Source organism: Melanaphis sacchari, unplaced genomic scaffold, assembly GCF_002803265.2.
Source record: "Melanaphis sacchari strain LSU unplaced genomic scaffold, SCAv2.0 Contig0_pilon_pilon, whole genome shotgun sequence".
NCBI lineage: Eukaryota > Metazoa > Arthropoda > Insecta > Hemiptera > Aphididae > Melanaphis > Melanaphis sacchari.
Window position 1 is genome coordinate 7,569,698 of NW_020270366.1, and position 19,825 is coordinate 7,589,522.

General features: G+C 23.0%; 3 protein-coding genes across 5 annotated transcripts; 1 reads left to right on the forward strand and 2 right to left on the reverse strand.

The window, feature by feature from the left end:
- Positions 1 to 4,757: 4,757 nt before the first annotated feature.
- LOC112594598 lies at positions 4,758 to 6,374 on the reverse strand. 2 transcript variants are annotated; one of them, XM_025339487.1, is made up of 5 exons: positions 6,126 to 6,374; positions 5,933 to 6,038; positions 5,346 to 5,793; positions 5,159 to 5,283; positions 4,758 to 5,086 (listed from the first exon to the last, which is right to left on the reverse strand). In XM_025339487.1, the coding sequence occupies exons 3-5, from the start codon at positions 5,466 to 5,468 to the stop codon at positions 5,017 to 5,019; spliced, it is 318 nt and encodes a 105-aa protein (XP_025195272.1). In that variant the 5' UTR covers positions 5,469 to 5,793; positions 5,933 to 6,038; positions 6,126 to 6,374; the 3' UTR covers positions 4,758 to 5,016. The 2 variants fall into 2 exon arrangements, with proteins under 2 accessions (XP_025195272.1, XP_025195264.1); XM_025339479.1 differs by having other exon boundaries at positions 5,933 to 6,374.
- Positions 6,375 to 6,562: 188 nt separating this feature from the next.
- LOC112594589 (biogenesis of lysosome-related organelles complex 1 subunit 2) lies at positions 6,563 to 9,095 on the forward strand. 2 transcript variants are annotated; one of them, XM_025339465.1, is made up of 5 exons: positions 6,563 to 6,728; positions 6,904 to 7,040; positions 8,427 to 8,557; positions 8,628 to 8,739; positions 8,914 to 9,095. In XM_025339465.1, the coding sequence occupies exons 2-5, from the start codon at positions 6,983 to 6,985 to the stop codon at positions 9,051 to 9,053; spliced, it is 441 nt and encodes a 146-aa protein (XP_025195250.1). In that variant the 5' UTR covers positions 6,563 to 6,728; positions 6,904 to 6,982; the 3' UTR covers positions 9,054 to 9,095. The 2 variants fall into 2 exon arrangements, with proteins under 2 accessions (XP_025195250.1, XP_025195241.1); XM_025339456.1 differs by having other exon boundaries at positions 6,563 to 6,716.
- A 745-nt stretch (positions 9,096 to 9,840) lies between these two features.
- Positions 9,841 to 17,568, reverse strand: LOC112593669 (membrane-associated guanylate kinase, WW and PDZ domain-containing protein 3-like). Its single transcript, XM_025338178.1, has 10 exons — positions 17,326 to 17,568; positions 17,103 to 17,254; positions 15,083 to 15,204; positions 14,909 to 15,017; positions 14,624 to 14,846; positions 14,203 to 14,472; positions 13,433 to 14,010; positions 11,030 to 11,183; positions 10,912 to 10,959; positions 9,841 to 10,110 (listed from the first exon to the last, which is right to left on the reverse strand). The coding sequence occupies exons 1-10, from the start codon at positions 17,422 to 17,424 to the stop codon at positions 10,072 to 10,074; spliced, it is 1,794 nt and encodes a 597-aa protein (XP_025193963.1). The 5' UTR covers positions 17,425 to 17,568; the 3' UTR covers positions 9,841 to 10,071.
- Positions 17,569 to 19,825: the final 2,257 nt, after the last annotated feature.

A 19,825-nucleotide genomic window follows, 5' to 3' on the forward strand; every position in this document is an offset into this window, starting at 1 on the left:
TCCGTATAAAAATTAATTCAGATATATAAAATAATGATCTATTATGAGTTTTGGCCGTTATTTATTTTAAATACTTGTCTAATTATTTTCGTTTATAATTTCCCGACGTTAATAATAGTGGTCAACACTCAACCGACATGAGCCAAGACTAATGCATTTTTAGAACAGAGACGTAAGCGCGCGCGCGTGTTAAACTCTACGTTTTATTTTTGAAGCTTCTCCGGATATATAAAATGCGCCAACACTGACGAAAACTCGACCGTAATGCGCATATCCTCTTTCACGTTATCAACCAAGAGCGCGGTGCAGATTATGCCATTGTGGAAGGACAGAGTGACTGCTGTATACCGTGTGCTTAAAGTATCATAAAAATAAGAAAAATTATCAAAATTGATGGTACTAATTCGAAGATGGGCAAGTTACTTTTTTAAAAAAAAATTAAGCTTAATTGGTAATAAATATCAATTTTGTTAAGTTAAAATTAATTTTATTTATATTATTAAAATTAATTAAAAAAGTAAAATAAATAATAGATAGATAGCTATTTGGAAAAAAAAAAAAATATTATAACTAAAATTTTATTATATTTATTATCATTATTATTATTATTAGATATTGACATTGTGTATAATTACCTATACCAATTAACGTTTTTCTAATTTGATGAAACATTTTTATTTTTCGATAGTTTTGTAAATACAAGCCACTAATTCAATTAAATATTAACTGTATTGTGTAATAATAACGTCTATCGGGTCATAATACAAAATATTTTGATTAGGTACTATGAAATTATATGGAACTGATATAGTTTAAAAAAAAATGTTCAAGTAGCTTGGTAAATAACTAAGTTTTATATAATGAATAATAACATGCTATAGAAAAATAACCAAAAAGTTCATTAACTTGTCATTTATTAATGTATGACAAACTTTGAATGCCTATTGCCTACAATACATTTTCATCTACCTACTACAATATGGTGTACATATTTTAAACGTATAGTGTACACTGAATACTTAATAATATATACCAATATTTTAAGTAAAATCTTACTTTCTATAAATTATCTATTGTTTTCATTTTCAAAGAATTATTAACCACACGGTATGTAACAACTATAATATTGATGAGGCGCCAACTCGGTTAAATTTACAAATTGTATTTTACTATCAAACATGAGCAGTAATTAGAACACTAAGAAGGCAAAACCCTATAGAATTATTGAAATATTTGTTGAACTGTTGAACAGATAATTTTTTATTCAATGACTGATGGGAATATTAGTATAGTGAGAGAATTAACTGGTTTGCATGAAAATATGAGACAGTTTTCAATTAAATTAAAAACTACGAAAACAATAACTTTGTTTTATAATTTTATACAGTTACTCTTACATCATATTTCTTATTTAAAATTCTTATATCTAATTATTTATTTAAAAATATACTAAAATTTAACATAAGTTTAAATATATACCACGTAATTCCTATAGATTAATATTTTTAAGATTCTAAGTGGAGCAATTAATTATTCATTGGTTTTACGAAAATGATTTTCATTATAACACGTTGATAAATAAATTATACTTGCTTAAAAATTTTTAAAATATACATTATTTTTATATGAGAATTTTGACGAAATTCTTCAAAATTGAAGACATTTTTGAAATTATATTTAATAAAAATGTATACCTACATGGATATTATATACAAGATTTCTCGAAAATATATTTATTTATTTACGGGAATATAATAAAAAAGTTAACGTAATGTCAAGTGTATAATGTTTTTATGAGTGATTGAATCTATGATTTTGACATTGAATATTAATGAGTAAAATAACAAATTTTCCTCAACAATTTTTAATATTTTAATGTAATTTAAAAATGATTATAATTAAAAGCATTCTACTATAATTTAAATAAAAATTATTTATCACACATAATGAATTTTGCAAAACATTTAGATTAATTTTAAAGTAAATGTGTAAAACATTTAAAATTTTAAAATAATTTTAGTATTGATAAAAAGTGTTCGATTCGGCCAAAAGTTTAAAGTTCCTCACAAGTTTTACTTACAGCAACTTAAAAGTTTATCAAAAATAATAGGCAAAATTTATTTTATATCTAAATATTTCTAATTTAAATATCCACGTTCAGAATATACTTAGGTAAACAAAAAATAATGACTTTAGTTATTTTTATGTAATTAAAAAAATACTATTCTTAGGGACTTTATACTACTAGGTAGGTTTATCATTATTTACAACACACCTTCAATTTTTCAAAATATTTAGATTAACTTTAAATTTTATTTATATAGCAAAAATATGCAAATCATTCAACAAAGGTACGTCGGTATTGACAGCTAGTAATATTACGGTTAAATAAAATTAAATAAATTTAGTTCTAATTTGGTTTGGCCCTCAAAAGTATATATTTCTTTAAATAAAAGTTCACTAAAAAAATAATTTTTTGAATATTTCAGTGATTTATTTTTATTTTATAAAAATATAAATATTTGAACTTGAATACATTTATACTATTTAATACAGGTTCTAAATAGACAAAAAATAGAATTTGGGATGTTTTGGATATTCCGTGATGACTGACGAACATATATAATGTTTCACGTTAAGAAACTATATTGTTCAAAATTCTCTTGAGTACTCGTATAGCTAAGTTGCGTGGTGAAATAAAAATGTTTGGTAATAATTCGATATAGATCATTCAATTTATACCTACCTACGTAAAAAATCCAACATTAAATTTTTTTTAAACTTATTAATAGTTTTTTAAATGCATTTAATAAAGTAGTATTAAGTTAAAATTGCTCAATATTAAGTAGAACTTTTACAAAGTAATTCATCAAATGATTTTATTTCATTTTTATTATTTTTATTTTTTCAGATCACTATTAGGTATAATATATTTTATAATTTATGAATATTAGAGAGGGTAATTTTGTGACGATTTCAATTTCTGTTTCGTTTTATTGCTTTCAAATCTATCTATCTAAGAGTTTATAATAGTGATAAATGATAATTTAACTGAAGTTAAATATTTAATGTGTGATTTAAGCGGAACGACCAGAGTCTATTTAAAATTGAACAGCAGATTAGAGCAAGATTCCCGGTTTTTTTAATTTATCAGCACAAAAATACTGTCACAAAAAATACTACACGAGGAGACAAAATAATTTAATACATTATTATATTACCTATATTGTATTGTATATCTATAATTATAAAAATTTAAATTATATTTTTGATTTTATTATATTATATATTTGTTCCTCTATTTGTCCCAATTAACAAGTAAATTTTTGAAGAAAAAAAAATACATAAAAAACTCATGAATTTATAATTTATTCTCGTGTCCTCTGTATAAGTGCTTTCTCAACCAAATTTTGCAATACTGATAACATCAAAATTGTACTCATAGTATTAATAAAAAAAAAATTTGGAAATTAATCTTACTAACTAATAATTCTAATCTAGTAAAGTAAGATTAACTACTAATCATTATATAAGTCAAATTACTTAAAATAATTAGCAATGAATAGAAATTATTTTAGGTATCACTTAATTTTAAATTAACATTAACTTTTTAAAGCTTGAAATTTACACATACATAAATTATACATGACATTAATATAGCGTGTAGAAACAATTACAGATTTTTAATTAAACATTCATCCCAAATTGCAATACCTATAGGTAATATTATTAATTATTATGTCATAATTATTATTTTTATTAACTTATTAGTCATTACTGACCTACCATAAAACTGTATGATATACCTATATTATAATAACTTATGATAGTCTAAATATTTCAAAAGATTTGTAGTAAAAATTTCAAAGTTTCAAATTTCTATAAACAATACTTTTTAATTAAAACAAAATAACAAAAAGTTTTTTTTTAATATCAAATTATGTCTATAAAAAAATTGTGTATAATTTGCTTTTAGAGAGTTTTTAGAAGAACAAATTCTCAGAAATCTTATAATAAATTTTCAAGGCTGAGCTATTAGGATTACAATTATTTTTAATTTTTAGCTACAAAATAATATCCAAATATTTTTAATTTTGTCAATTATATCCTATTTAAAGAGACATATTTATAATTCATTACTTTTTTTCATACAAGTTAAACATAGAACAAATAACTCTTGTGTGCTAATTATAAATGTAATAAAACTATTTCTAAAAAAAAAAAATTAAATTTTAAAAAGATAATTTTATAAAATAAAGTAACCAATTAATATAAAAAATCAATTATCAAAATATAATAATATCAGTAATATCACTTATTACATACATAAATCAATAATTAATAGCATACAATACAGATTTATAATTTAATTACTAATTTATTTTTAATATTTATACAGTTGATAGAAAATAAAAATTGTTTGTCAAAGAGAATTTTCAATTCTGAGTTGAGAATGACAAGTTTGAGTAATAAGAAAAAGTTTAATACTATCCAAAAGATGAACATCAACAAATTAATAAGTAATTGTATTTTTTACTTAACTAGTTACTTTAATGTGCTGCAGACTTTTTATAAGTTAATTTATCAGACTATTGTTAACAAATTTGTGAATAAATAAATAACTATAATAATTAATTTTTGTTGGTTTCAAAAACTAATTTTTAGATTCAAAAAAAAAATTATTTTTACATTTTAAAAAATAAATATGTATCAACAAAATTAAACTTATTAGTTATTAGTCATTATATTATATTTCATTATTTTAAGTATCCATTTATGTATCACAGATAAAAAAAATTAACATTTTAATTAATTAATATCACATTTAGTTATCCTAATTTATTTACCTTCGCCAAGTAAATTTTACCCATTAACTTTTCGCTTCTTTAATCCTGTTTTTTCGATTTCCCTTACTGACTTTTTAACTTAACAAACTTTACATTAAGCTGTTATTACAATAAACATTCTTTACAAAAAGTTTTGTAGTTGGTTTTCTGTCTTTTTTTTTTTTTCGAGTTATCCTTGAATGTCCATAGAAAATTCCTTTTCTTTTGGACACTCGACACAACATTGTTCAGATTTCATACTGAATAATATAATATAAAAATTACAACCATCAATAACTTTAAATTTAAAAATCAAGTTTTAAAAAAAATACCAATTATCAATTTTAGCTCCAGTACACATTTTAATATCATCAACAGCTTTTAGAATTTTCTTAATATCATCAATAGATGTAACTGGTATCTGTATTATGTTAACTTGCTTATTTTTAATAAATTCCTGAAATATATTAAAATATGTTGTTGTTGATATTATTTTAGTGATAATATTAAAAATTATACCTTTAAATTAAGGTCATTACTTGAAATAATAATTTTTTTTATTAGTTCATGATTAGAATCTAAATAACCTAATATCAATGAACTATGTGCACAACAAAAATACCACGCAGCTGATAATTCCATGCTTTTTAAAGTATCTTGCAAATTATTATAAGTAACAGATATATTATAAATTGAACATAAAATATTATTAAGTTTAAGTTTTTTAATCTGTTTATTCTTAATTACGTTCTGTGACAAATCTGGAAATATTGATGGAATTGAATTTTTTTTAATGATAACCTACTCCTTTCTATTCGATTAATTGAACCATCAGGCATCTTAGTTTCAAAATATCTAGATATGTAAGTTTCTCGAAATGTTTTTCACATACACTATCAATCCCAGGACACAATTTTGTATCAATCCGTTAGATTGTTTAAGTCCATTTCTCCAGAAGTAGTACATCCTATATCACAATACATTTAAAATATATAAGTATAGATTATAATTGAAAAACAAAATATATTTATAAATTAGGTGTAGGTACAAATGTAAGTTAAGTAGGCTCAATTAAAACGAATGTAATTTAGATTTTAGCAACTTACTTTTGGCGCTTTGAACATTGTTTTATGTTTTATTCCAAGTAATTAATTTATTTTTTTTTTAATTTGGGATTTGTAACCTTCATGACAATGAGGAACAAAACAATTTCTGGATATTATATTACAAATGTTTAAAATTTAATTCTTATTAATTCAAGACTTAAATTCGCAATATTAATTGAATGGGTAATATTACCAGCAACTATTGTTCCTTATTAAAATATAACAATAGGATGGATATTACATTCTTCAATCTTGGTTCATACTCCGCGTAAAAATGTAATATAATATTAATATTATTAGACTTCAAATTTAAATACTTGTGAATAGTGATAACACTTATACAACATTTACAAAAATATATGGCATCACCATCATAGCCACGACCTTAGAATATTCCACGATTTAAAATATAATATTATAATAATATAATATACATCTTAAATCTGAGTTAAATCGTGGAAGATTTTAAAATCTATTTTAAATTTTAATTACTATCTTCAAAGACCATGATAATAACAGAATAGATTAAATTGATTACAATTTTTAAATTTAATCTATTCTATGATAAATGATAATAGTATTATGATAATATTTAATATTATCATTTTTAGCCATAGTACTGTGGTAGGTGCAAACACTGCAAATTGCAAAATTTATACTTCAATTATTTCATATTTAGTATTAACTTTAGGAGTTTTCTATTGTTTTTAAATCTGAATGTAAAAGTTCAAATCAAATTGTTACAAATTACAAACTAGTAATATACAATTCAAAAAGATAAAAAGTAATTATAAAGGTTCATTTTTGATTTTACTTAAACTTTTATGACTGTATATTATATTATTATTACATTATAAAATATATTCTACATAACATTAATAATGTTACATAATATCATAAAAATATTTATTTAATTTTTAATTTAGACATATTTATAGTTTGATTGTTATGTTAAAATGTATTATTTGCAGTTCTCAGGCACTATAAGAAAAAAAATATTAGTGATCCATCAGATAATTTTGTATCTAATACTTAACTAGCTAAGTAATTATGTCCGAGGAAGATAAAATTGAAGACTTTTCATGTGTAGAAGAATCTCCCAAAAGAGGTGAAAAAAAAATATTATTTTATAAACTGATATAATTACTTTCATGTACTTAGCTGCTACAATTAATTTATTCTAACAATTTTTAAACATTGTTTTAAATATTGAAAATATATACTGTTTAAAAATATCTGATTATTTAATGATTATTTACTTATGTTATTTAGTGATACATAACTGTTTTGGTACAATACTCATAATATAAAAAAAAACTATTATCGACTGATTTTGAAATTCATAAAAAAAGAAATAATTATTAATACAATTTAAAACATTTTTCATGTAAAAGAAGCTTCATTATTAAATGTCAGAGAATTTAAACATATAATTAATTATTTGTCTGACCTTATACACTGTTGTATTTGATAATGAATACACTGAGTAATTATTTTATCAAACAAAACTCATTATATCAAAATGTTATTAATGTTTTCGAAAAAAAAATGTTATATGATTTCCAGTCAAAGTAAAACAAAATTTATTTAGTATTTTTTATTGTTAGAATTTTCTAACTTTTTAACTTTTTTGGACAACAGTATATATTTCTTTCAGTATTTTGATATACAAAAATCAAAATTTGTATTAGTAATTTATGATTTAAGAGTTATAAGTTATAACTGTTTATAAGTATTTTAAGTTTAGGTAAGTAAAATGAAGTAGTATGAAGAAACTTCGTAAAATGTTGACCTACTGCTCTGCTCTCCTAAACTTTTAATATTCATAACTCATAAACTACTTGTCCAAATTTCGATTTTCATATATTAAAATACTCCAAAAAATTATTCTGCCTCAAATATGAAATTAAAAGTATATGTTATCATTCAAAAAAACATAAAAAGTTATAAATTTATGTAAAAAAAAATTTGTTTTATTTCAATTGAAAATTATTTAACAAAATATATTTTCAAAATGCTAATATATTTAGAAATAATGACTATTGTTTGATAAAAGAATCCCCTTTAATAATTATAAATTAATTATGACATACATTTTTATTGAATGTGTTACTATTAAAGCCTAATATGTAATAGAATAATTTAAGAATAGTTAAAAAATTTTGATACATAATATGTACTAAAGAAATGTTTTCACTAAAAATAATTAAGAAAATGTTATTGTGGATAGCTTAGATGTATATTTGATGTGCCATAGAGACATATGCTCAAAATTTACTTTCATTGAATTTTTTAGTGAGATTGGTATTTTATAGATAGAATAATATTTAATTCAAAGTTTATAATTAAATTCCTGTTTATATAATTGCTAAACAATTGTACCATACTACCATTAAAATAATATTACTAGAAAATATAACATATAATAATTTATTTATTATTTATTGTGATTAATTTATAAAACAAAGTTTGAAAATTATCTATTACTTTTTAGGACCAACTCTCTCGACTAGCACTAGTAGTTTTGAACGTAATGATCCTCATGATCCTAATTTAAGCTTATTATCTACTAAAATGTTTGAAAAAACATCTGAATATTTGATGGGAGAACTTAATATTACTGAGGTTGGTATAAAATATTTATTGTTAAAAAAAATAATGTATGTCTAATGAAATTTTTATTTATTTCATATAGGAGGATTATAAACTATTGGAAACTATGAATAAAGTAACTATGCAAAAATATGCATCTTATAGACAAATTGCTTCAGATGTTGGTAAACAAATCATTGAACTAAATGAAAAATGTAATGCATATAAAATTTTTATTACATTTAAAAAATAATACTTCTAGCAACTTTTATTGACATTCCCTTTTCTTACCATTACTTATAATTTTATTTTGTATTTATCTATTACAAATATATGCTTCTCTTAAATTTTTATTTACTTGTTTTTTTTTTTTTATTATTATTATTTAGATAAATCGTTAGAACCATACCTTTCTCAAATTGACCAGATTGAAGATAGTGTTTCTAAGCTAGAACAAGCAGCGTTTAAGTTGGATGCATATGCTAAGAGATTGGAAGCAAAATATAAAAGTTTAGAAAAACGACAATAATTTTAATCTTATATTTAATTTTTTTTTTTTTTTTTTGTATTCTGTGATAAGTTATTTTTAATTATATAGATTAATAAATAAAGGTATTCTACTATTTATTTCTGTAATTTTTGATACATTTTATTTTCACATTTTTAAATATTTTATTATCATTATTCAATATTTAAAATATTAAATCAATTTTTAATCATATTTGAACTAGATTTTTATTTATAATTGTAATATAATTAATTAATACTATATGGGTTTTAATTAAATTTACTTGTTGTTGAATTTGGTAGTAACATGGCTTATAAGTTGTACTTCAACCAAACAAAATTTTAATCTGCTGAACTTATCTGATATTTAGTTTCATTTCTAATTTTGGATTATCAATTATTTTTATTTTTTTATAAATATAAAATGTATTTATAAGCAATTATAGTCTTATAAATTGATAATGCTTTAATAGTATATCTTCATAATATGTATTTGAACTTAATTTAAATTAAAACTATGTTTCATTATTAAATAATATAAGTTTAAATACTAATTATTTATAAATATTAAATCATGAATCTATAAAATTTTCAGTATTAGACATAGTCAGATAGGAATGATAATATATTAAAAATTGATACTATGTTGTTTTTATTTTTAATAATCATTATGATTTTGAACTAGTTTAAAACATTTTATAGGATAACTTGGTACTATAAAACAATGTTTGATTAGATAGCAGATACCTGTTAAAAATTAAAAATAAATTCTTACAGTTTTAACACTATATATGTATCTACTAAAATAATCAAAGCAAACATTTAAGAATCAATTAACATAAAATTATTTATACATTAAAAAATAAGACTTAAACCTAATACAATTAAAGGGTTTAGGTACACTGTGTGATATTCTAACATTTCCTATAATATTAACTAAAATGTTAAGCATAACAAATAATAAATTTAATTAAATCAAATAATGTTTTTAAAACAGAATACTACTTTGGATTACAAAAAAAAAAAAAAATAGTTAATACCTAATGTCCATGTTGATTATCTGTTTCAAAATCCGGGACCTAAAATTAAAAACAAGTAATTATTATACATTTATACTCAGAACTAGAACTATACAAAATAATCCTAGTAACAAGAGTTAAAAAAACCGGTGTATCCCAAACGGTTTCCGTCCATTGTTTGCTTATTCCCAATTCCCAAACGACTCCCGTCGAAAAAAGTTTTACGAACAGGTCAATTCCCAAACGGCTCCTGTAGGAAAAAGGTATTACGAGCCGATAAAATTTCCAAACGGCTGACTGTTAATACTGTTAATACCGATATACCGATTTTAAGTCGATGATATACTGATGCATACAAGAATTTTCATTGAATTTAATAACAAACATAGATTATATAAAAAAACTGTGTGTCAAAAATTTACCTATTGTATGATTTTTTTATTATTTTACCATATATGTACATACATTTTTTTACAATTTTTCTATTTTTTAACATTTAATTTACAAGATATAATTTTTATAATTTAACTAAAAACAACAACACATTTTTAACCACACCTCTTTTGAGACAGTCCTAAATCTATAAGAAGTGGGAAAGAATTTGTGTCGTAAAAAACCGAAGCCGTTTGGGAACTTACCTGCGTGTAAAACCTTTCGACAGGAGCCATTTGGGAATTGACCCTTTTGTAAAACGGGAGCCGAATGGGCTACGTCCAAAAAAACATAAAAATATTTCCTCTTAATTTACAATAATAGGTAGGTATCCCTAAAACTGCATTATAAATTGTAATATTTAATACCTAAGTACCTATTAAGTAATTATAGGTAATAATTAGGTAAATTAAGATATTAGTTACTTACCGTAGTTGGTTGTGGTAGTGTAGCTAAATAGAATTGTCTTGCGTCAATCTGAATGTACATAATTACAAGTTATTAATACAATCTAATGGGAAGAAAATTTATAAAATATTCATATTACTGGTTTGTGGTAATAAAAATCTTCTTCGGCCGCAACTACTTCAGGCCTATTTTCAATGCCCCCAGTATTTTTTTTCTCAATATTATGTACTAATTTATATACCGCTGAATTCGACAAATCAAATTTTGGTGGTTCATACTTTCTAAAATTAACCCTATAAATAAAAATTATTATTAATGTTAAGAACAATTTTTTTTAATTATTTACCAAGTTAATATAAATATCCTTTTATGAATTAAAAAATAAAATAATCAATAATTGTTGTTAAATTATATAGGTAACACTATATTATATATTACATTATTTAATAGTATAGGTATATTATAATTGATATTATATAAACGCTCATTAACCGTACCAAGCAGAAAAAAATTGAGGTACATGATTTAGTGGTTTAATCTAAAATAATATTCTTTTTTATTTAAAATACTAAACAGGATAGCAGTTTACAAATTATTCAGCTTGTATAAAATATTAAGGACTACTGATTACTGATTAGTTTACTAAAATTAAAAACGTTATTATCAACACAAGTAAATAAATCTAAATAACTCAAAAAGAACCTATATGCTTTGAAAAATTATACTTGGTAAAAATGGCTTGTTTCTATAGAAAATTAAAACAAATAAATAAAATTGAAAGATGATGAAGTAAAAATTTATATTTGCGTAAATACTTTCATTCTTCTATTATTAGCAGAGCTATGAATATTTGATTATTTTATAATGATATGTTGATTTATATTGTATGTGTGTACAAGTACACGATAGTGGTCGATAAAATGATTCTGATTTTCAACTTCGAGGGTGGTTTTAATTTTAGATAGCAAATTGAATCTAGTTTGTACTTTAGAGAGATCAAATTTGAAAATTCGATTACAATAACGGAAATTTTTTACACTAAACTATATTTTGACTAAATTGATTTCTTTATTATAATTTATGAACGAATAACCACAGAAACTTGAAATTCTTACTAAATATTTACATTAAAATTTTCAAATTATTTTGAATTTTTTGAGTTTTTTATAAATAATTAAGATCATTTTTTTTTTTATAAATGGCAATAAAAAAATTATGAATGGGTAAAAACTTAAAATTCTAGAAAATTTAACATAAGATCTCACAAAAAAATTTCTTATATTTGTATAAAAATATTAATAGTATATTGGCACATTTTTTGTATATGTATTTGAAATTAGAAATTAATAAAAACTTTTCTTTTCATGTCTAAGTTTTTAAAACTAATACAAGATTCTTCACAAGTTCGTGCTGAAATTATAAAATATAAAAAATAGGTATATAAAGGCAATTAATATTTATAAACATTTTAAATTAAAATTTGGATGGAAATTACTTATTTAAACAATAAATAACGATATATTATGTTATTTTGTTATAATTTAAAAACATTATTCGTGAAAATTTCAAACTTTTACGTTTATTATATTATACATTTTACTAAATGTAAAGACATTTTTGATTTATTTTAAGAAAATATCTATTTATATTACGAATATATTTTTGCTATTTTATGGTAGATATTTACAGAAAGATAAAATTACATTTCAAGTACCTATTAACATAAGCGCAACTAGGGAGGTTGGGGAGTTTAGCCTCCAAATATTCTAATAGCCCCCTCAAAATAAATAATGTTTTATATGGGTCTGTAGCCCCCCCCTACCCAGGATACTGTGCTTGTTACACCATTAAGTATGCATTTTTATAGTATGGTATAAATGTATATTATTATAATAACCTACTACATTATCCAAGAAAAAATGATATCAACCTACCGTAGTGCTAAAAGTAAAATTAAGTACTTACGGCTTTAATAACTATATCAATAAAAACAATTATACCACAAATTATATATAGTAATTATATTGGCTAACAGACCGAAACGGTCAGAATTATTTTACGTGTACAATAATAAATCATTGAATTTAAATTTAGCACACTTATAACACTAACCCACTCGTCATCAAATGTACAGCAGAAGTTTACTCACTTGACAACTTTTTTTTTTGTTAATTTTGTCCAATTATTAAAAAAAGTTTTAAAAATTTCCTAGTTTTGACTCTCAAACTACCAACAAAATCAAATTTTAAAAAACAAGCTTCAAACTTATAGACTGAAACAAATATTCTAGCTCCATAACGTGATGATAGATATAAAATAAAAACACCATTTTAAAACTAGTTCATTCCTTACTCTAAATCTAAAATTCTTCTCTAAGTATAATATAACTTTAATATATGTAAATTGTACGTTATATAGGAATACATAACTAATATAGGCTAAATAAGACCATAAGATTTATCCATCGTACATAAGGAAATAGGCATGTATAAATAGATAATTCTTAAATGTAATGTTAAAATTTTAAAAGTTCAATTTTTACCCCAATGTAGAACCGACTAAAACTTCAGCTTGTGATATCAATGTTTCAGCAATAAATTTTTCATTGTAAGCATCTTTAGGACATCTCCATTTGCGACCACCAGGTAATACAATAGGTCTTGGTAACGGTGTAAGAGGATATATTGGCCTTCCACTAGGTTCTCTATCTTCAGCTTCTTCATTAGAATTATTGTCTTCTGATATTCCATTTGATTCCAATTCTTGAACATCTTCAAATATTTCATCAACTGACTCCAATACTTCATCATCATATGTCTTTTGTGACCCGTCATCGATGTTTTCCTGTTCGATTAAATTTTCTTCTTGGTCTTCTTCATTATCAATGTTTTTAATTTGGTTATTTTCAGATATTTCAATTGATTGTATTTTGTGTGAGAGTATATCCGAAAGTTGTTTTTCTAACAATGAAATATGATTTTGTATCTGTAGTGGTAATTCTCGAATGGCAGACAATTGATTTTGAATATTTAATATACTCTTTTCAAACGTATTCTCAGGCTCTTTGTTCACTTCATTAATATTTGATTCACATGTTTCTTCAATTTTTTCAATTAAATCCTAAACAATATAGATGTGCATTTTAAATAAAATTATTACAGTTGCGTTTTATTTATTAATTAATACTTACTATTTTAAATCATACTTTTACAAATTTAAATTATCTTATCAGTAAAAATTTAAAGTACTTAATATGTTTAAATATAAGTACTCAGTACTCATTTATTAAAGTGCATAAATTATTATATCTACCTCATTTATAATAATGTTTTCTACTTTTTCTTGATCAATCCCGCATTGATGCTCTTCCTGTCTTTCAATTTCGTTTTCAATGTGTTTATCCAAAGTCTCTTCATGCTCTTCTATGTTATGATCGCTATCATATTTTTCTATTTCCGTTACTGTATCCGTAGGTATAATACAATCTTCTATATCACTTAATTTACATTTACAGTTTGTACATACTTGTTCGCAAGATTTTGATTTATTTTCCTCAACAAGCTGATTTGCAGATTCATTTACCTAGATACCAGAAATATATATTTTTTTTAATGAAATAATCATCACAACCAATAGATACTTTAATAGTTCATATATCTATGCACATTACCTTAATGTTTATTGATTTACAAATAGAATGTATAAAAATGTATTACTTAATAATATATCTCACCTCCACCTCAATTTGTTTTACTTCTTCAAGATTTTTTTTCTCCGGTGGTCTGATTTTAGGCCTATTTGGTGGCGTCAAAAATGTTGAAAATCTTTTTGTTGGACACTTTTTTAATTGCTCTTGCTCTGATTTTTGGTCAAAAATTTGTTCTTCTTGTAATGTTTGAAATACCAGTGAATTTTTAATAAAATCACATTTTGGAACAAAACGTTTAAAGTTAACACTATCAAAATTTAAAATATGTTAGTTTTAGTTAAATATGATCATTATAAATTTACTATTTACCCTATGACATTTTTCCCATTATTTTCAATAACTTCAGCACTTTCCAATAATTTTTCAGCTATTTCTTCCTCAGTCATCTCGTGAACACTTTCGTATGATTCTGATACAGCTATATCCCATAATTATTATAAGATTATTATTAGTTTAAATTACGCAGTTATAACTTGAACTTGCCTGATACTACATTATCTCTATGCTCATATTCAGTTAGACTTTCAATAGAAGATGTTGCACGATCAATGACTGAAGGTGTGTGTAATCCTCTAGTTGGTGTAACTGCTGGTACAGGACTTCCTCTGTAAATAAAAATAAAACTTCAATCTTATAAAAAAAAAAATTACCTAGTTACTTATTTTAATAGTTACATTTGATTTTTTTTTAATTTTTAATTAAAATATACAGTCTAAACATCAAGGTACAATAATCATATACATAACAGAGTAGATAGGTACTTATATAAATGAGAATAATTTTAGAAAAGAAGCCACCCGGCACTCCTGATGTTTTTTAAACTATAATATTAATTATCTTGTTTAATAATTTGGTTTTATTTGTGTAAAATTTAACAAAAAATAATTCATTAGAGACGCAAACTAAGAATATAGAAACTAAAAATAAATAAAATAATTAGTATAAGTATAACCTGGTTATTACTTAGGTATTATATGATAGCTATAGCTATAATCTATAGTTTTAAAATTAAATTTTATGTATAACGTGATTAATTTCACCATGCATGCTCACTCCTATTTTAAATTATGACTGTAATTGCTGAATGTATAGATTTTACAAGATTGTATTTTTTTTTTTTTGTATGTATACAAGATCAGTAGTTAAAAAATGCTTCAATTTTCAACTTCGAAAATGATTTGAATAGAAAATTGGTTCTAGTTTGTGCTTCTTGGGAAGTCAAAATTAAAAATCTCCAATGTTTTTAAAAATAATCAGGGAAAAATATAATGAATAACAGGAATCTCCACGCAAATTTAGTTGCGACAAAACCAATTTCGTTGTTTTACTGTTTTAGTTAACTCTAAAACAAAGTAGATAATTGAAATTTTCACTAAATGTTTATGTTAGCGTTTTCTATATATTATATAATTTTTAAAAACTTAAATGAATAGTAAAATAAATTAATTTAATACTAATATTAAAACAGATGTTATAAATTTATAAAAATATATACTTAGCTATATAAGCTAACAGTCTCCGCTCAGAGTTGTTCTTTAAATACAATAATATAAAATATCAATTAATTCAAATTTAACACATCCATTGACAGTAACCCTATGGACACCTATTGTATAGCAGAATTGTACACTCACTTGCCCATCTTTTTTCTTTTAATAATGAATATACTCAATTTTTAAATATAATTTAAAATCATGTAGGTATTCAAATTTTTGAACATTTTTGTACTACTTAAGAAATTCCGTATAATAAATAGTGATAAAAATTATTTTTATTTTTTAAATGAGAACCACCTGTTTTTGTTGTATATTATTTAGTGGATAATGCTTTTCAAAATGTTTATGTACCTAATTCAAAAATTTTAATGCGTATAGTTCCTCAATTATTAAAATGTTTATGCATAGTATAATACTTCTTTAATATGGTTTTATAATATTTTACAAAAATATAAAATATGTATAATATTGGATATAGTTAGTAGATAATAGATACCTATTTATTATTCTAAAACCGTTTTTACAAAATTATGTATTTTTAAAACTTTTATAAGCTAATAAAATTTTCAAATCACCATAACCCCTTAAGACCTTCAGAATCTCCCATATTCCAAACCCATTATCATGAACTTATTATCCTTCTTATACAATGTTAAATAATACAAAAAATACTGGTTAGAATTTTGATTCTAATACATTAACATTTTCAGAAAAAAATTATTCGCTAAATAATTTACAGTATAAAATGGGGAAGGTTCTTATAAACAATAAATAAATTTTATTTTCACAAGACTTTTCTTAAATAGTATAAAAAAATCTCAAGAATTTAAAAATATGGTTTTAAGTACCTGTAATTAAAAATTTCTAAAAATTAGATTTTTAAAAACTACATTATTGATAAAAAGGAGTGAGCGTGCTTTGTGAAATAATCTTGAAAAAAATATTTATTGCACTATTTTATATTTTATGATTAAAATATTGTTTGTATTTAAAATAAATTTATTTACCGCAAAATCGACAAAGTTATAGTATTGCCAGCTTCTAAAATACATTGCTGAGCTTCGCTATGAGTTATTTGTGCTGTGTTATCTCCATTAATTTCAATAATCATATCTCCAACACACATGCCAGCTTCCTCGGCCAAACTACCACCAGTCACCTATTTTAACAGTTTTTAAACGTCAAAATTTCTTTCCCGTTAACCCTATATATTTTTAATTTAAGACTTACTCGAACGACAGTAAGAGGAATTCCAAAATCATGGCCTCCTGTCAGCCGAAATCCCCAAGGTGTGTCGTCGTATCGATGAAGTTCGATTTCTTCGCACATTTTATTATTGTATAAATTTAATTTAAGAAAATAATTTATGAAGGTATAAATTAAATGACAGTTAAGTGAACTCTATACATTGATTTGCATAACTTCAAGTTCATCGTAAAAAATCTTTCGGCCATGCGTTCGATTTGTATTCTAGCTGTTCCTATATTGACTATCCACTTAGGAAACTCTGATCTCAGAATACCTTTTGGCTTTTAGCCATTAATACCTGACATTCTAATTGTACATTTAACTTAAGATATCATGACGTACAAATAGTGTTCGAGTAAAATTGGCACATCATGAATATCGCGAACTCATAATATAATTTATAATAATATATCTAAGCTATTGTAAATAAATATCTATATTTTTAAAACATTCACAAGTTATATTATATTTTCTAATACACTATATATTAAACTACTTCTGACTAGGTATTAAAAATGAAATTATTTTTTATTTTTACCAACATTTTTATATATTTTAGGTAATATTTACAATCATGCCCTAACTCATAATTTATGAAGGACTATAAAAACCCTAAAACAATATGCAGCAATAATCTATAGATAGATATTCAAATATATTATACTTGGTCACGTATATAGTAAAAACCTTATTGATATTAACCATCTTTGGTAAACTGTAACTTAATTGTTATATTATAACTATATTTGATTGTATAGGTAACATATAACATATTTTTAAATTAGTATATTATTTTAAATATTATTACAATTATTGTTAAGAATGTTTTAATTATCTAATGCTAGGTAAGTACTAACTTAAGAATGATAAAACATGCAATTATAATATTTAAAAACACTAAAAGGCAACATGTTTTATACCACAATAACTATATAAGTAATACAAAATAATCATATTATTATAAAATCTAAATATAGTGAATTTGTATGTATGCCAAATGACCTAAAACTAAATACAAATATACAATGACTATTTAATTAATGTTATTGCAGTGACACAAATTGAACGTTTTGTAAACATCTGTCCAAATTAAATACCTACCTCAATCGAAAATTAATAGTGTGTAATGCTATATAATATATCAGTAATGCTTAACTTCATATTTAAGTCTTGCAGTTTTATACATATGACATAATTTTAGGTGAATAGGTTACAGTTGAACCAATTGTTTGTTTAACTACTTGCTTTGACTTATAGATACTTCATCACTGAATTTATACTTAATTTATATTTACTTAAACGTATAATAACTAGGTTCTTGATAAAGTAAAAACTAATAATAAATTCATAAGTACCTAGATAATAGATATTTTTATTAGTTAATTAGTTATTGATGTAAATTTATTGTAGTCATGTACCATAAATACACAAATACTTGAATCATAATTATAGTACCTATACCTACTAAGTATACTAGTTCTATAGTAACTGGTATATGTATTACGGACTTGAAATTTCTATTTAGCTATACCTACTTATATAATCTAACTATTGTTATAAAATAAATGATTTTATTAATATTCTATGGTAGGTGATATATTATCTACAATGTAAAATTAATTCCTGACAATAACACTAATATCCATTTTGTTCATGCAAGAAAGTAAACTGCAGTTCCATAATGACTTGAAATTATCCTATTTCTCTAATATGGATAAGAAAAATACATTAAAATTTTTATAACTAAAAGAACTCTAATTCACTTATAAATCGGAGCAAAATATCCGAATAGTTTAAAATTCAAATCCAGATTAAAACTAGGCTTATTACAAAATATTATTCTAGAAGATTGTAACCAGGCAACTAGTAAAGAAGACAGATATTTCTCTTTTTTTTTATTTGTTATGTTTTAAAAAAAATAAATTAAGTATTCTGACATAATAAATTAAATATCATATAAAATTATTAGTACATAATATATAAAAAATAAATTATATATAAGTAAGCATATACTTAAGCCAATGATATTGTAAATATATATCAACAATTGTACAAATAATTGTCAATTTAGGTAGGTAAATGTATAATTTATTATAATACATTAATATTATATTATTATACTAATAAACAGATACACGTTACAACTTTATGGAAGTATAATATCTATAAAATATATTCATAACTTAAAGTTTAATATTTGCGATAGTCCACAGACTTAAACACCGTATTTTGAATGGTTTGTGAGCGAGGAGGGCTAAAATCTTTTGATTTCGAATAAAATATATACGTAAAATAGTAAAAATCGTTGTTGAATTTTGAGGGACATGGTGACATTAAGGGTTATAGATGGTCGTGAGAGTATAAGTATTTATAATAATATATCTATAAACATAAAAATGATTGTGCGTTTGTAGTACTGACTTTTAACAATACGGATGTCGAATATGATTCTTATTTATGTATTACGTTATAGCCTTATACA

Coding starts and splice junctions, on each gene's coding strand:
- LOC112594598 (XM_025339487.1), bottom strand. CDS start 5,468: ATGGAATTATCAGCTGCGTGGTATTTTTGTTGTGCACATAGTTCATTG. Junction 5,284..5,345: donor GTAATGACCTTAATTTAAAG/GTATAATTTTTA, acceptor AATATATTTCAG/GAATTTATTAAAAATAAGCA. Junction 5,087..5,158: donor GGAGCTAAAATTGATAATTG/GTATTTTTTTTA, acceptor TATATTATTCAG/TATGAAATCTGAACAATGTT.
- LOC112594589 (XM_025339465.1), top strand. CDS start 6,983: ATGTCCGAGGAAGATAAAATTGAAGACTTTTCATGTGTAGAAGAATCT. Junction 7,041..8,426: donor AGAAGAATCTCCCAAAAGAG/GTGAAAAAAAAA, acceptor ATTACTTTTTAG/GACCAACTCTCTCGACTAGC. Junction 8,740..8,913: donor CATTGAACTAAATGAAAAAT/GTAATGCATATA, acceptor ATTATTATTTAG/ATAAATCGTTAGAACCATAC.
- LOC112593669 (XM_025338178.1), bottom strand. CDS start 17,424: ATGTGCGAAGAAATCGAACTTCATCGATACGACGACACACCTTGGGGA. Junction 14,473..14,623: donor TAAAACAAATTGAGGTGGAG/GTGAGATATATT, acceptor TCTGGTATCTAG/GTAAATGAATCTGCAAATCA. Junction 14,011..14,202: donor AAAACATTATTATAAATGAG/GTAGATATAATA, acceptor TATATTGTTTAG/GATTTAATTGAAAAAATTGA.